Raw genomic sequence first — 17225 nt, forward strand, 5'->3', positions numbered from 1 at the left:
GAGAAATCAGTGTTCATACCACCAAGTTGGAAGCTACCCAGAGTATAAGGTGTTGCTCCTCCAACCTAGGTGTGGCCTCATCGCAACAGTAGAAGAGGCCATGGACTGACATGTCAGAATGGGAATGGGAAGTAGAATTGAAATGTGTGGCCACCAGGAGATCCCATTTTTTTCTGGTGGACGGAGTGTAGTTGCTCAGCGAAGCAGTCTCCCAATCAATGTCCGGTCTCACTGATGTACAGGAGGCCAAACTGGGAGCACTGGATACAATAGATGACCCCAACAGACCTGCAGATGAAGTGTCACCTCACCCGGAAGGACTTTTTAGGGCCCAGAATCGTAGTGAGGGAGGTGGTGTAGGGGCAGTTTGGCACTTATTTCGTTTGCAAGGATAAGTACCAGGAGAGAGATCAGTGGGGAGTGGAAAGTGGACAAGAGAGTCACGTAGGGAGCGATCGCTGCAGTAAGCAGAAAGTACGGGGGAGGGAAAGATGTGTTTGATGGTGAGATCCTGTTGGATGTGGTGGAAATCACGGAGGATTATGTCCTGGACGCAGAGGCTAGTGGGGTGGTAAGTGAGGACAAGAGGAATCCTATCCCTGGTGTGTGGCGGGAGGATGGGGTGAGGGCAGACGTGCACAAAATGGAAGTGATGTGGGTCAGGGCAGCATTGATGGTGGAGGAAGGAAAGCCCCTTTCAAAAATTCAAGTTTCAAAGCGCATTTATTATCAAATGGATAAATTATACAACCTTGAGATTCGTTTGCTTACAGGCAGTCACAGAGCAAAGAAACCGACAGAACCCAATTTAAAAAAAATAAGACCAACCCCCCAGTGCCCAAAGAGAAAGAGAAAGAAAATAAAACAAATCATATAAACAATGGAAGTGAGCAACAACAGCAGCATTCCGAACCAAATTGAGTCCTTAGACCCAAATCCCCGGAGCAAAGCTGCAAAGTTCGCAGACACCAAGGGCAGTCTCACAGATGCGGCAAAGACAAAGGAACTGAGAGCTAAGGACAGCGCTTTTACAAGTAACAGGGTGGTAAGAGGTATAGTCCAGGCAGCTGTGAGAATCAGCAGGTTTATTAAAGATATCAGTAGATAAACTATCTCCAGAGATAGAGACAGAGAGATTGAGAAAGGGGAGGGAGATGTCAGAAATGGACCAGGTAAGTTCAAAGGCAAAGTTGATGAAGTTGACGAGCTCGTGGGTGTAGGAAGCAGCACCAATGTAATTGTCGATGTAGCGTAGGAGAAGTTGGGGAGTGATACCAGTGTAGGCTTGGAACATGGACTGTTCCACGTAGCTGACAAAAAGGCAGGCATAGCTGAGACCTGTGCCAGTCAGTGCCCATGGCTACACCTTTGGTTTGAAGGAAGTGGGAGGAGCCGAGGGAGAAGTCATTGAAACTCTTTCACCAATTAACTTCCCAGCTCTTTACTTCACCCCTCCCCTTCTCCCCCATTTCACCTATCACCTACTGCCTTGTACTTCCTCCTCCCCTCCTCCCATCTTCTTGGTCAGACTTCTCATTTGTTTTTACAGTCCTAATGAAGGGTCTCAGCCCAAAACATCGACTGTTCACTCTTTTCTATAGGAGCTGCCTGACGGCTGAGTTCTTCCAGCATTTTGTGTGAGTTACGAGAGAAAGCAAGCCAGCGAACTGATATGCTGAAGCTGACAAATCATTTAAATCTGACAGCCTACAACCCAAAGTCACCACATAGCGTAGTAGTCAGCACGATACTTTACAGCTCGGGGTTGTCATCTGAGTTCAATCCTGACATCCCTTATAAGGAGTCTGTACATGCTCCCCATGAAATGTGTGTGTTTTCCCTGGATGCTCCAGTTTCCCCCCCCCCCCCCCCCCCACAGTCCAAAAGCATACCAAATAAGTCATTGTAAACTGTCCCACGATTAGGTTAGGGTTAAATCGGAAATGTCAGGGCCTGCTGGGGCAGCGCTGCTCAAAGGGCCAGAAGGACCTAATCCGTGAAGCATCGCTTAAAGAAATGAATCGCTGCAGAGCCAGAGGATGTGTTGGTTGTGAATTTCACAATTCCCTGGATACTGAAAAGTTTCAGAGGATAGGAAAACTGCAAATGTAACATCACTATTGAAGAGGGGGACAGAAAACAAGAAACTACTCTAAACTAAACTAAAGAGTAAAAGGGATGTGAGAGTTGATATTGGACCACTGGAAAATGATGCTGATGAGGTAGTAATGGAGACAAAGAAATGGCAGAATAACTTAATAAGTACTTTGCATCTGTCTTCACTGTGGAAGACACTAGCAGTGTGCCACAGGTCCGTAAGTGTCAGGGAGCATGAGTGCCATCGCTATTACAAAGGAAAAGGTGCTAGGCAAACTGAAAGGTGTTAAAGTGGATAAATCTGGCCCAGATGGACAACATCCCAGACTCCTGAGAGGTTGCTGAAGAGTTAACAGATGCATTGGTCATGATCTTTCAAGATACACTTGATTCTGGCATGGTTTTGGAAGACTGGAAGATTGCAAATGTCACTCCACTCTTTAAGAAGGGAAGAAGACAAAAGAAAGGAAATTATAGGCCAGTTAGCCTAACCTCTATGGTTGGGAAAGTGTTGGAGTCTATTATTAAGGATGAGGTTTCAGGGTACTTGGAGATTAATGATAAAATAAATCAAAGTCAGTATGGTTTCTGTAAAGGGAAATCTTGCCTGACAAATATGTTACAGTTCTTCGAGGACATAACAAGCAGGGTGGACAAAGGAGAGGCGGTGGATCTCATTTACTTGGATTTTCAGAAGGCATATGATAAGGTATCACACATGAGGCTGCTTAACAAGATAAAATCCTATGGTGTTACAAGAAAGATACTGACATGGATAGAGGAATGGCTGACAGGTAGGAGACAATGAGTGGGAATAAAGGGGGCCTTTTCAGGTTGGCTAGAGTTCCTCAGGGATTGGTATCGGGACTGCTACTTTTCACATTGTTTGTCAATGATTTGGATAACGGAATTGATGGGGTTAACATATGAGGAGCATTTGGCAACTTTGGAACTGTACTCAGTGGAATTTTGAAGAATGCTGGGGGGATCTCATTGAAACCTACTGAATGTTGAAAGGACTAGATAGGGTGAATGCAGAGAGGGTGTTTCCTCTGGTGGGAGTATTGAGAAGTAGAGGGCACAGCCTCAAAATTGAGGGAGCGACCCTTCAGAACAGAGGTAAGGAGGAACTTTTTTAGCTAGAGAGCAGTGAATCTGTGGAATGCTCTGCCACAGACCGCGGTGGAGGCCAAGTCTGCGGGTATATTTAAGGTGGAAGTTGATCGTTTCCTGATTGGTTAGGGCATCAAAGAATATGGCGAGAAGGCAGGTGTATGGGGTTGGGTAGGATCCGGGATCAGCCATAATGGAACGGCAGAGAAGACTTGATGGGCTGAATGGCCTAATTCTGCTCCTATGTCTTATGGTCTACAGGCCAGCTAACCTTTGGTCTTTCATTGGGAAAATACTATTAAGGAAAGAATGGAAAATTGTTCCTCATGAGAGATTGCATTTAGAATATCACAAGACAGTAAGCAGAATCAACATGGTTTCATGAAAGGGAAATCATGTTTAGCATTAGATCTTCAAGAGTGTAATGGGGTATATAAGGGGAACCTTTACTGGTGTACCCAGACTGTCAGAAAACATTCAATAAGGTGCCACTTGAAAGGTTCAATTCTGAGATATGACAGAACTGGGCTGGGATAATATATTTAATGAGATGAGAATAACTAACAGAAAACATAGACAAGATAAATAGGGTTATTCTTGGACCAGCAATCAATAAGTTTGGGTGCCACAGAAATTAACGCTGGGATTGTGAAGGTACCCACAATATTAGAGGAATGAAAAAGCAACTTACTATTAAAATGGATCAAGTTTACAAAATAGCTTGCAGTACAAAGGGACCTGGGGATCTTGGAACATGAAACAAAACATACAGTACTAGCAAAAGTCCTAGGCACCATACATTTTTTAATATGCTTTCAGATGGTGTGGCTTCCACAGAGCCATGATTGCAGCATCTTCCAGGCTGTCTGGGATTACCTGGAGAGACAGAAGCACGCGAGACACCAGAGTCTGCAGAAGACTGTGGCAAGTTCTCCAAAGTGCCTGGAACAACCTATCAGCTGATTTTCTTATAATACTGCACAACAGTGTACCTAAGAGAATTGATGCAGTTTTAAAGCAAAGGGTGGTCACACTAAATATTGATTTGATTTAGTTTTTAAGGTTTATTATTCTTTATAGCAAAGTTTTCAATATTCAGAAACTTTTCATTTCATTTTTGAAAGCATCTTCATTTTACAGAGTATTTTTACATGTGCCTAAGACATTTGCACAATACTGTAAGTATGCAGATACAGAAAGTAAATAGAAAGGCTACTGGAACATTGGTCTTTCTGACTAAGGTTGTGGAGTATGAATAAAGTTAAGGTTTAATGCAACATTACAGGGCTCTAAAGAAACACCACCTGGAATGCTGTCTATGGCTTTGGTATACTTAAGGAAAGATATACTTATTTATTTAGCAATACAGCACGGAGCAGACCCTTGGAGCTATGCCACCCAGCAACCCCACAACCCCAATTAATACTAACAAGATAATTTGCAATGACTGACTAACCTATCGTGTACACCTTTAGACTATGGGAGAAAACCAGAGCACTGGGGGAAAATACCCACGCATTCCACGGGGAGGACATACAGATACTCCTTACAGAACAGCGCCAGAAACTCCAAACTCCAGATCACCCCTAGCTGTAATAGCAGCAGTGGACAACAATCCTGAGGTACGTCACTGGCAAGATCTCAAGATTGCTGTCCACTGCCACTCCCCAACTAACCTGGCACAGCTTGAGCAATTTTGCAAGGAGGAATGGGCAAATCTTGCTCCATCACATTACACAAAGCTAATAGAGACTTACCCAAAAAGACTGTAATAGCTGTGAGAGGTGGTTCAACCAACTACTGAGCAAAGGGGGTGAATACTTTTGAACTGCTGACATTTCAATTTCTGAATTTTTAGTTTTTCATGCTTTACAATTTTCCCTGGGTTTTTTTGGGCTCAACTGTGAAAAGAAGGAGCATGTGATTCACAAGTAAAAATTCCCAGTTAAATTGATCAGGATCCCTGGTTGTAATACTCATTTTTGTGAACAAAGGATTGGGAGCTGAATACTTTTACAAGGCACTGTAGAGAGAGGCTGAGCAGTTTGTGAGAAATTTGTGCCTATATTGATGGGGATTAGAAGAATGAAAGATGATCTTATTAAAATGCATATGATTCAAAGGGGGTTTACCAGGGTCAATGCTGACAGGATGCTTCCTCCAACAAGGGTATTTAGAACACACAGGCACTATGAGCAGCTATACTTTTGTACATTCTTGTACAAAAATATTTAATGGAAATAATGGCAAGAAGGTATAAATCCATAAGACCTCAGGGAAGCCATTAATCTCAATCAAAGTGTGGATAGGCTCACCTCATCTAGAACTGGGATCAAGGTATTAATCTGTGTTCTTATAAAATCTGCCCTACCTGTTCCTACATTTCCAGAGTATGTACATTATTAATTTAAAGAACTGCCCAATAAATCATAATTTATTTAAGAAACACTGTTTCATTTGGCTGTATTCATTGGTACTCATGTATAGTTGAATGACGATTTAACTTGAAAACAAAACTGAGGCTCTTTGCAGAGTTTTGTAATCTATGAGTTGATTTTACATTTTTTTCCAATAAATTTTCAATTAATACATGCCCAAGATATTAAGAAATTGTTTTTCAAAAGTCATTGTAGCAACAGACTATGTACCTCTATAAAAAGCTCCAAAATTTGTGACAAGTTAAGTGAATCCATGACAAGCGATCTATAACTTTGAAAATTCTCACCCTACCAAATGCTATATGGTTATTACACTCAGCAAATGATTTTTTCCCCCATTGGAGTATACTTCAAGTTTTAAATAAGAACACAGGGATAAGTTGAACTCAATATTTAGCAGAAGTACAGCCACTATGATGAAATAAGTATCTTTGTTATGAGATATGAAGTCCAACCAAAACCAGCTGACACTATCTTAGTAAGATATTTGATCATGTTGGTCATTTATGATTGCAGGTTTTACATAATAATATAATTAATTGTAGTGAACCTGCACACATATTTTGACATGGCAAACTCCACTCAAAGTCTTTAGAATTATTCAAGGGTAGATCATAATGTACATTGTTTGTGCAAGTACTTTGCTAGCAAGGACAGCAAGGATAGCAGGCCAGAAGTTTGCATAGTCTGCAGATGATGCAGTCCATATGTGCAGTCTATATAGACAGGCCAGGTCTTTCACCATCTATATAGATAGGCCAGGTCTTTCACCATCTATATAGACAGGCCAGGTCTTTCACCATCTATACAGACAGGCCAGGTCTTTCACCATCTATATAGACAGGCCAGGTCTTTCACCATCTATATAGACAGGCCAGGGTCTTTCACCATCTATATAGACAGGCCAGGTCTTTCACCATCTATACAGACAGGCCAGGTCTTTCACCATCTATATAGACAGGCCAGGTCTTTCACCATCTATACAGACAGGCCAGGTCTTTCACAATCTATACAGACAGGCCAGGTCTTTCATCATCTATATAGACAGGCCAGGTCTTTCACCATCTATATAGGCAGGCCAGGTCTTTCACCATCTATATAGACAGGCCAGGTCTTTCACCATCTATATAGGCAGGCCAGGTCTTTCACCATCTATATAGACAGGCCAGGTCTTTCACCATCTATACAGACAGGCCAGGTCTTTCACCATCTATACAGACAGGCCAGGTCATTCACCATCTATATAGGCAGGCCAGGTCTTTCACCATCTATATAGGCAGGCCAGGTCTTTCACCATCTATATAGACAGGCCAGGTCTTTCACCATCTATATAGACAGGCCAGGACTTTCACCATCTATATAGACAGGCCAGGTCTTTCATCATTCAACACACATGCACTATTCCAAACTAGGTCACTGGATGAGATTACCAAGAAAGCAAAAGAAATGATTTAAGGATTTTTTCAAAGCAGAAGGAGGGTATTCCCTTAGTACAAACTGCTCATGCACATGCTGTCTGCATCTATTTCATCTGTGGAAGAGTCTACATCCCACACTGGTCTCATTAACCATCTCAGAAACCACAAAACCAGAGAAATTGAAAAGAAGAAATGTGAGAATCACATTGCATTTGATTGATGTGACTGTTGTGCTGAATTCCTGGCAGTATTTGGAAACTAAGATGTGGATGTAAAGTAGATGTGGTAAAGTAGAAGCAGACTGAGGTGAGCCTTTGATTATTATAACCCAGTCCTGATTGATCGATTAATGTTGTCGCTAGGTGAACAGTGGAGATGTAGGACACACTCGTGCTGTGCATAAAACTACTGCATATTAGTTGAAAATTTACTGATTTTACCAAATTTGTGGAGTTGACCAAGTTTAATATGGCTTTGCATCCAAGTGTCCAAAACATTCATTTCCACAGCTGCCCTCTCCCAGTGCTATTTCACTGTGTACTCCTGATCACTACGATTCTGCAATTCATAACCAAAGACTCAGAAATTCAGAGTGCTTCCTCTCCTCTATTATCGCTTCCAGTTGGATAAAATAATGTTTGGACTGACTTGCCAACTGCTGAAACAAAAATTATTTACCCTTTTAAATGGGCATGCTGCCGTAGGCAGAGCAACATAGCTTGAACTCATGCTGACAACTTACAAAACTGGTGATGTGCAAGGGCGAGCAACAGCAGAGATGATGATGGACAGTCTCTGACATCATGATAATGGCACACAGCTGGAGTTTCAGATGTGGTCTTTCTGAATGGGCTTCGGTCAATTGAAAATCGTGATCTCAGAAATCTAGGTTGAATCTCCAGTGCAGCACAGAGATGAGTGCACTTTCTTAGATTCAAGGTTGAGCGCAGATTCCTTCTGCCCTTTCATGAGACGCATGTTCCCACAATATCATTTTGTCAAACAACAGGAGAGTTTCCCCAGCTGTTCTGGTCAATATTATTTTTTTTAAATTACTCATCACTCACATATAACTATTTGTGGAACACGCTCTGCAGCAGCTGGCTTGCACATTTCCAAACCGGCAACTCATCAAAAGTGCTTCATTGACTTAAAAGTGCTTTAGGACATCCTGAAACTTTCACTATTTTGGCACGATGGCAAGAAGCACATGGCCATATTCAGCTTTCTACACAGAATGTGTATTTATTTCATTTTTCCCTCTGTTTTAACTATATTGTCAAAATCATTTTGACAAAATATGACGAGGTTTTGAATTCAGTTTCTAAAATAAACATCTTTTTTGCATTAAACTGAAAAACCTCAAGAATATCAATCTCTTAATGAACAGTTTCATTCTATATCGAACAGAGTTATATGATGATTTAATGTTTTGTTATATCCGGGATGCATAGCTTGTTAACAGTTCAATAGGTTTTATGCTGAGGTAGCTGTCATAAATAGAATGTATAATTTAGTAAAAAGTGAAAATAAGTGTTAAGCACTTTGAATAAACCAAAAAGAATGAGGGTAAATGCTAACTTTTAACAATAATATAAAATAACAAGCATCAATTTAGTCAATCAGTATGAATGCGAAAGACACATAACAGCTGAATCAATACCTCTTTTCCACAAATTTTCAAAATATAAATGATCTCTGATACAAGCTAATCCCCAAATCCCTTTGTCAAACAGCAACATGACAGGCTGTTCCACTCAGGAAGCCTGACAGTGTGCATCACATAACTCACCTTGGTCAATCTCTCAGAGTCAATCAATGATGAATTAATGGGACTTTTGAATGCAATGAAGTAGTCATAAATTCACCATAAAAAGAAACTGAGTTGAAGATGTACAGTGTACTGCTATTGTTTCTGCATTATACAACTTACTACAATATGACCTAGAGATAGGTGACTATCTACAAATGAGGTCAGCAGACAAGCAATGCAATGAAATAAACTGAGACAACATATTCCACTGACACCCTGTAATGCAAGTCATGATCCGACAATGCAATTGTCTAACTTTAAAAATCTGTCCAGCTATATATTCAAATGTTTTAGAGATTTTAAATACAAAAAATATAAGTGCCTCGTTATCGAAATATAAGTGATTCATTCACCAGATCGGGTCCTTACTACCACAATGTTTGGGATGTAAATGAACATATTTCTATCAATATGATAGGTAATCACATAACTTTGCAATCACATACAGTATGTAATAAATGTGAGCCTAACATTAATAAATTGTTACTAAACTCTTTGGTGCCGATCATTGCCATAACAATGTGCAATCAGGTCAAAGCTTTTCAATCTTATATGGTGAATTAATCTGTGGTACCTGTAGCCAAGTACATAACATGGAAGAGCATATCCTTTCCCTGCACTACGTCCACTGCTATGTGGGAAAATCGACTATTGTCCTCCATAAAGAAAGGGATTGGAAATATCGGCTGCACCACTTCATGCATAAGAATAAATCTTTGAGCATCCTGGAGGTTCCTCTCTGTGAGATTCATGTAAGGACCATAATCGACAGTACCACACTAATAAAGCAAAAATAACAAAAAGTTAAGTTTCAGATGGAACTTATAAAGTACAACAAAGTAATGAACACATGTTGAAATAATTATCATGGAACATTGCAAAACACATTTTACAATTAAGATGATTAATCTTCCAGGTTTTGACATTTTAGAAAAGATAGAGAAGGAGGTAAAGGGGAGAAGGATGGGGGTTGCACTATTAGCCAAGACAATATCACAGATGCTCTCAGAAAATGCAATCACTCTGATAGTATCATACTACAGATCAATCAATAACCATTCGGACATTGAGGAACTGGAATGCAGCCAAATTATGGAAAGGTGTAAAACTAGTAGGGTTGTCGTCACGACATCAACATCCTCCAATATAAACTGGGACCTCTAGTGCTAGAGGTTTAGATGGGGCAGAATTTGTTAAAAGGATCACTTAAATCAGGATTTAGCTCATCTAACAAGAGAAGGGGTCATAGTAGCCCTGGTGTTGGGAAGTGAGCCTGGCCAGGTGTCCAATCTTTCAATGGGAAACAGGCAGGGAAAAATTATCATAACTCCTTGAGTTTTAAGATAAATTGTAGATATGGTAAGTATGGACATTGCAGAAGTGTACTAAAGTGGAGCAGAGTAAATTATGAGAGTATTAGGCAGAGACTAGGGAGAGTTCATTGGAAACAGTTGATTTTACGAAGCCCACATCTGATATGTGGAGGGTGTTTAAAGACCAACTCTACAGAATACATTCAATCACAAACAAGAGAAAATCTGCAAATGCTGGAAATCCAAGCAACACACACACAAAATGCTGGAGGAACTCAGCAGGCCAGGCAGTGTCTATGAAAAAGAGGTGTCCTACTGAAGGGTTTCGGCCCAAAATGTCGACTGTACTCTTTTCCACAGATGCTGCCTGGCCTACTGAGTTCCTTCAGCATTTTGTGTGTGTTTCTACAGAGTACAGTACAGGTTTGTTCTAGTAAGAAGGAAGGGTGACAAGGATGTTGAGAGATGGTGAACTTAGTCAAGAAGAAAAAAGAACCATAGGTAAGGTTTAGGAAACAAAAATCAAATGGAGCCCATGAGGGTGATAAAGCTAGAAATCATGGGGTGAATAAGGAAGGCCAGGAGGGGTCATGAAAAGTCCTTGGCAAGTATAATTAAAGAAAATCTCAAGGCATGCTATAAATATATCAAGTTTATATCAAATATATCAAGTTGATATCGAATATATCAAAATTAGCGAGCAGATAGGACCACTCAAGGATAAAGGAGCGAAAATGTATCCCACCCCACCTAGTCTTTGACCAAGATCTCCATGTCCTCTCCAGCCATAACATAGAACATAGAAATCTACAGCACATTACAGGCCTTCCGGCCCACAATGGTGTGCCAACCATGTAACCTACTCTAGAAACTGACTAGAATTACCCTACCACATAGCCCTCTATTTTTCTAAGCTCCATATACCTATCTAAGAGTCTTTTAAAAGACCCTATTGTATCTGCTTCCAGCACTGTTGCTGGCAGTGCATACCGTGCATCCACCACTCTATGTGTGTATTTACTGTTTTTAAGATTCCAGAAGACTAGTGAGTAGTTAATGTTGTTCCATTGTTCAAGAAGGGAATTAGGGATAATCTTGAAAACTATAAGTTGTTGAATCCCAGGTCAATGACAGGAAAGCTATTGAAGGGGCTTCTTATCAATAGAATTTATGAGCTTTTGGAAATTCATGGCCTAATTAGAAACCATCAACATGGACTTGTGCAAGGCAAGTCATGCCTTACTGACCTAATTGGGATTTTTGAGGAGGTGAAGAAGGTAGAGCTGTGGATGTTGTTTACATGGATTTTAGTAAAGCGTTTGTCAAGGTCAATGCAAACAGGATACAGTATGGGATCAGTGGTGACATGACAACTTGGGAGTCAGACAGTAGTGGTTGATGGGACTTAAGTTGGATAGAGGTCTGTGACTAGTGGCATTCCTTACTGCAACTTCTGTTTTTTGAATTAATATAAGAATTAATATATATATTTGTGTATGTATGTGTGTGCATCTGTGTGTGTCTGTAAAATGTAAATGGATTGGTTAATAACTGCATAGATAATCCAAAGATTAGAAGTGTTGTGGAAGATTTCCTAAAGATAGTGGGATATAGATCAGTTGCAGATATAGATAGAAAATGGCAGGTGGAATTTAATCTGACCAAATGTGAGGTCTTGCAGTTTGAAAGATCAAATGTAAAGGGGGAGTACATTGTTAATAGCAAAACCCTTAACAATGTTGATATATGGTGGAATCTTGGGTCCAAGTCCATAGCACCATGGAAGTGGCCGAACAGGTTAACAGAGTGGTAAATAAGCTATACAACATGCTTACCTTTATTAGTCAAAGCACTAAGTTCAAGAGTAGGGAAGTTAATGCCGTAGCTTAATTCTAATTAAGTCACATCTGGAGTATAACATTAAATTCTGTTTGCCCTATTATAGGAAAGATGGGAAGGTTTTGCTGAAAGTGTAGAAGAGGTTTACCAGGATGCTACCTGAATTAGAAGACATGTTTTAGTAAGAGAGATTACAGAAACTTCGGTTGTTTACTCTGAAGTGGCAGAATTTGAGGGGAAACCTTACAGAAGTTTATAAGGTTATGGAAGGCATGGACAGCAGGTATCTTTCTCCCCAGGGTCAAAATGTCTAACACTACAAGACATGTATTTAAGGTGGGAGGAGTTAAGTGCAAAGATGACGGAGCAGGATAATTTTTCTTTTTGACACAACAAGTGGAATGCACTGCCTGGAGTGGTTGTGGAAGCAAATGCAATAGAGGCATTTAAGAGGCTCTTAGCTAGATATGTGAATCTTCAGAGAATGGAAAAGAAGGAAGAGTTGGCAGAAGGGGTTAGTTTAGTTAGGCATTTAATTAGATCAGCACGACACTATGGGATGAAAGGCCTGTCCTGTGCTGTTGTTTTCTAGGATTCTTGTTTTCTTCTGACAAAGCAATGTGATGAGAAGTTTCATACTTCAGTTATATAAGGTTAAGAATTACTGAGATATAAATACCTGAAAATTAGGGTTAGGATTTATAAATGGTAGCCACGCTGAACGGGAATTCTCTTGGAATTTAAACGGCCCCGCAAAAACTTGAGTAATGGCACTCAGATTAAACATGCAGACAGCTGAAGCCGCAATACTGTTCCTGCAGGAAACATACCCATGTATAGTTAAACAATCCTGAGAAGTGTAATTTCATCTTGCACTATATTAATAAATACATCTGAAGAGTAAAGAATTACATGAACAAGAGTACACCTACGGTTGATGAAAATAGCAAAATAAATCTGCAGACTTTCAAGTTCTGAAATAAAAAGGGAAAATGCTGGAAACACTCAGGTTAGACAATAACTATGGAAAGATAAATGGAGTTAGTGTTTCAGATTAAGGGCTCTCCCTCAGAACTAGGGGGAAAACAAATAAAATCATTTCAAGTTGCACCTTCTCTTTCCAGGTGAATATTGCAAGCATTCTTTGCTTTTATCCTATAATTGTGTCTTCATAGAATGGGAAAAGCTCCAGTTGATACCTACACATTTGTAGTGAAGATTCCATAAAGCATGTCTTGCTCAGGTAAGAAGAATGTCCTTAGGAGCTCATTGTAATAAAACGGAATTTCACCAGGCCGAGAACAGTTTAATCGGGCTTTCATGAAAGTTGTCCAGGTGTCCTCCAGGAGAAATCTTCCTCCAACATCATTTTTGCATACTCTAGCTACTCTGGAGAAAATAGTTTTGCCACAGTCATGTTCCACTGCATTTTCCCGAAAAAAGAAATAGGTGAAGTTTCCAATATCATAGGATGACACAAAATTTGGTTCTACAAAACAAAATGTCAAAAATGTAATAAAAATTAGTTATTTAATCTTTTGGTTACTACATATTCTTTATTACTCTTGACACAGAATGTTATGCCAGGTAAGAATTTCTGAATCTATATTTTAGAGTAAACCTGACATTCTTACCACTCTGTACACTGAGTTAAATAAGGGCCAGCATTATTACAATCATATTTAAAATAATTAAAGATGCATTGTTACATTCCACAATTATTCCTGTCGCTGATCTCACTAGTGCTCACCGTTCAGCCATTTAGAGTTGTACTGAGCAGTGCGTAGCGGAGGAAGCCCTCCTAGACTGCGGTAGATGGCAGGGTCTCTCCCTGGGAAGTCCATAGCAGTGGCAGCATAAAGTTCTCCAGTAGATGTAATCAGAGCAGTGGAATTATGTTGTGGATTGTATGGACACCGAGCCATCCCACTGATACGATCGTGGACCTCTGTCAGATTAGTTAGCTACAAAGGAGAAAAATATCTAAGAGAAAAGATCTTTCAGAATTGCCAAACTTAATGAAAATTGGAGACCTTTCACATTCTTAATCCCAAGCAAAATATCACTGCCAAATAAATGCTCCTGAACATCCACACGTTCTTTTGTTATCTCAGATAGAGGCTCTTACATGCTCATCCTGGACTGACCCAGTAGATTGCATGTGTGGGTGTTTTAAAATACCATTATCTTACCTACAGTATGTGAAAGCTGCAGACCTAATTTGAAACACTGATACAATAAATCAATCTGAAGCCGCAATTTCTATTACGTGAAACTACTTCTGATGAGGAAGGTGTCATTATGTGTCGGAGGTATCAGAGTACACTTAACCCAGATGAATAAAAAATACATTAATGCACCAGTGTTGCAGCTCATCTTCCAAGCTATCTAGCCTAATTGGCACTGTGAGTTAAAGTGCCAGTTCCATCATAATTTAAAACATTTTAGTCAATGAAATAATTCATATTAATTTTATGTTGTTCTATATGTGTGACAAGGAAAGCAACTCATCATTGACTGTGATGAGTCTGATTGTGAACCCAGCGTGCAGAAGAAAGAAGTTCCTTAACCAATCCCTTGGTCGCATTTTGATCTTCGTAGAGCTGGTAAAGAATAACAAAACTATTTACCGAAAAAAATCATTCACTAAATTAATGGTTCTAAGAAATTATATTGCTGTACTAGTTGCTAGCCAATTTGAGTGAAAGAAATTTTCATATCTTCCCAATGGAGTGGGTAGCTGTCTCAATGTGAAACTATACCAGAAGTTGTGTTTAACATTCACTGTCTAAAGCAAATATAATCCCAGAATAGCAGTTTCATCAAGTACACAGTAGGCAAGAATACAACAAAGCCTTGTGTAATAAATTCACTGCTATCTCTCCTCTCACAAAGTTAATATCCATTCTGTGAAAAAAGAGCAGCACATCTATACCGTAGAAGCTGGGAACTCACTCTGCAGGAATTCCACCCTGACTGCAAGCACTAAACAACCGTACACAATAGCAGCTGCATATGGTGCTCCAGTTTTGAAAACAATATAACTGGATTCCAGAAACAAGGTACAACATGCAGCACTTTCTAAAGAGAAACATATAACACAAGCCACCACGTCTGGACAATGATTCATCCATGGTGCCAGAGGTAGAATTTGTAAGGGCATTATAAATGGGGCTGATTCCGGGCTAACTGACTTCTTCCTTGTATTCATAGCCCGCATCACGGAAAATCTTGTTTTCCAAACTCTACTGTAAGAACGTTAGGGATATTCTACTTTTCCTTATATGTCATGAATTTTTCAATTACAAGGTGACAAGCTGAAGGAGAATCCCAAGTGCTTCTGACAATATGTTAAGAGCAAAAGGACTGCAAGGGACAAAATTGGTCCTCTTGAAGATCAGAGTGGTCATCTGTGCATGGAGTCAAAAGAGATCTTAAATGGACATTTTTACATCTGTATTTACTTGGGAGATGGACACAGATTCTATAGAAACGAGGCAAAACAGCAGTGAAGTCATGGACCTTATACAGCTTATAGAGGAGGAGGAGGTGTTTGCTGTCTTGAGGCAAGTTAGTTGGATAAATCCCCAGGGCTGACAAGGTGTTACCCCAGACCTCGTGGGAGGCTAGTGTAGAAACTGCGGGGGCCATAGCAGAGATAGTTAAAATATTCTTAGTAATGGGTGAGGGGCCAAAGGATTAGAGGATAGATACTGTTGTTCTATTGTTTAGGAAAAGCTCTAAAAATAAGCTGGGAAATTATATGCTAGTGAGCCTGACATCAGTAGCATGCAAGTTATTGGAAGGTATTCCAAGGGACTGAATATATATAAGTATTATATTTACCTGATTAAGGGTAGTCATTATGATTTTGTGCATGGTAGGTCATGTCTAACCAGTCTTATAGAGTTTTTCAAGGAAGTTACAAGGAAATTTGATGAAGGCAAGGAAGTGGATGTTATCTCCATGGACCAACATGGAAAGTTGGTCAAGAAGGTTCAGACGCCTGGCATTCAGGATGGCAAATGGAATTTAATGCAGACAAGTGTGAGGTGTTACATTTTGGGAGGACAAACCAGGGTAGGACTCACACAGTGAGTAGTAGGGCACTGAGGAGTGTAATAGAACAGAGGGACTTGGGAATACAGATTCATAATTTCTTGAAAACGGTATCACAAGTAGATAGGGTAAAAAAAAAGAGAGCATTACCTTCATAATTCAATGTATTGAGTACAGGAGTTGGGATGTTATGTTGAAGTTGTATAAGAAGTTGGTGAGGCCTACTTTGGAGGATTGTATGCAGTTCTGGTCACCTACCTACTGGAAAGATGTTAATAATGGTGAAAGAGTGCAGAGAAAATTTACAAGAAAGCTGTCAGGACTTGAGGACCTGAGTTATGGGGAAAGGTTGAATAGTTTAGGACTTGGTTTCCTAGAGAACAACAGAATGGGAGGGGATTTAATAGAGGTACACAAAATTATGAGGGATACAGATTGTGACATAAATGCAAGCAGGCTTTTTCCACTGAGGTTGGGTTAGACTAGAATTAGAGGTCATGGGTTAAGGGTAAAAGGTGAAATGTTTAAGGGGAAAATGAGAGGGAACTTCTTCACTCAGCAGGAGCTGAGAGTGTGGAGCAAGCTTCCAGCGGAAGTGGTGGATGCAGGTTCGATTTCAGTATTTAACAGAAATTTGGATAGGTAAATGGATGGAAGGAGTATGGAAAGCAATGGTAAGGATGCAGGTCAATGGGACTAGGCAGATCAATAGCTTGGCACAGCCTAGATGGGCCCAATAGCCTCTTTCAATGCTGTAGTGGTCTATGACTATGATTCCATAACACACACAAATAATAACTGAATTAAGGTAGTTCTAGACATCCATTTATCACTTAAGCTTCCCTTCTAGATTGTTACCAAATCAAGACAAAAGGTGTAACCTAAATTGCTGTTCTCTGTACCTTTGAAGCCTGTTAAAATTAATATAAAATAAAAAAACTTTTGAATACATTCAGCTCAATTAAATGTTAACAAAATGTCATGAAGGTTGAATGCGAAAAATGGAGATTCTAGTCTCCAAAATTTGCAATGCTCTCCACCCCCCCCGCAGAAAAAGCAAACTCATAAGCAAGCAATGCACCAATTTCTACCAGCTGTTAACTGACTGCAGAATAGAAGCAGCGATTAACACAAC

The 17225-nt window shown here is 40.0% G+C and overlaps 1 protein-coding gene across 4 annotated transcripts in view; it reads right to left on the reverse strand.

The window, feature by feature from the left end:
* The window catches only part of sema5a (sema domain, seven thrombospondin repeats (type 1 and type 1-like), transmembrane domain (TM) and short cytoplasmic domain, (semaphorin) 5A), a 231904-nt gene that overhangs the window by 91518 nt on the left and 123161 nt on the right, over window positions 1-17225 (reverse strand). For all 4 annotated transcript variants that reach the window (XM_073054249.1, XM_073054250.1, XM_073054252.1 and 1 more), the window contains 4 exons: window positions 13782-13995; window positions 13235-13520; window positions 12711-12846; window positions 9454-9658 (listed from right to left, as the gene is read on the reverse strand). In XM_073054249.1, coding sequence (XP_072910350.1) covers window positions 9454-9658; window positions 12711-12846; window positions 13235-13520; window positions 13782-13995 — 841 coding nt within the window. The remainder of the gene's footprint in view (window positions 1-9453; window positions 9659-12710; window positions 12847-13234; window positions 13521-13781; window positions 13996-17225) is intronic.

The sequence above is a fragment of the Hemitrygon akajei genome, chromosome 8, assembly GCF_048418815.1.
Source record: "Hemitrygon akajei chromosome 8, sHemAka1.3, whole genome shotgun sequence".
Lineage (NCBI taxonomy): Eukaryota > Metazoa > Chordata > Chondrichthyes > Myliobatiformes > Dasyatidae > Hemitrygon > Hemitrygon akajei.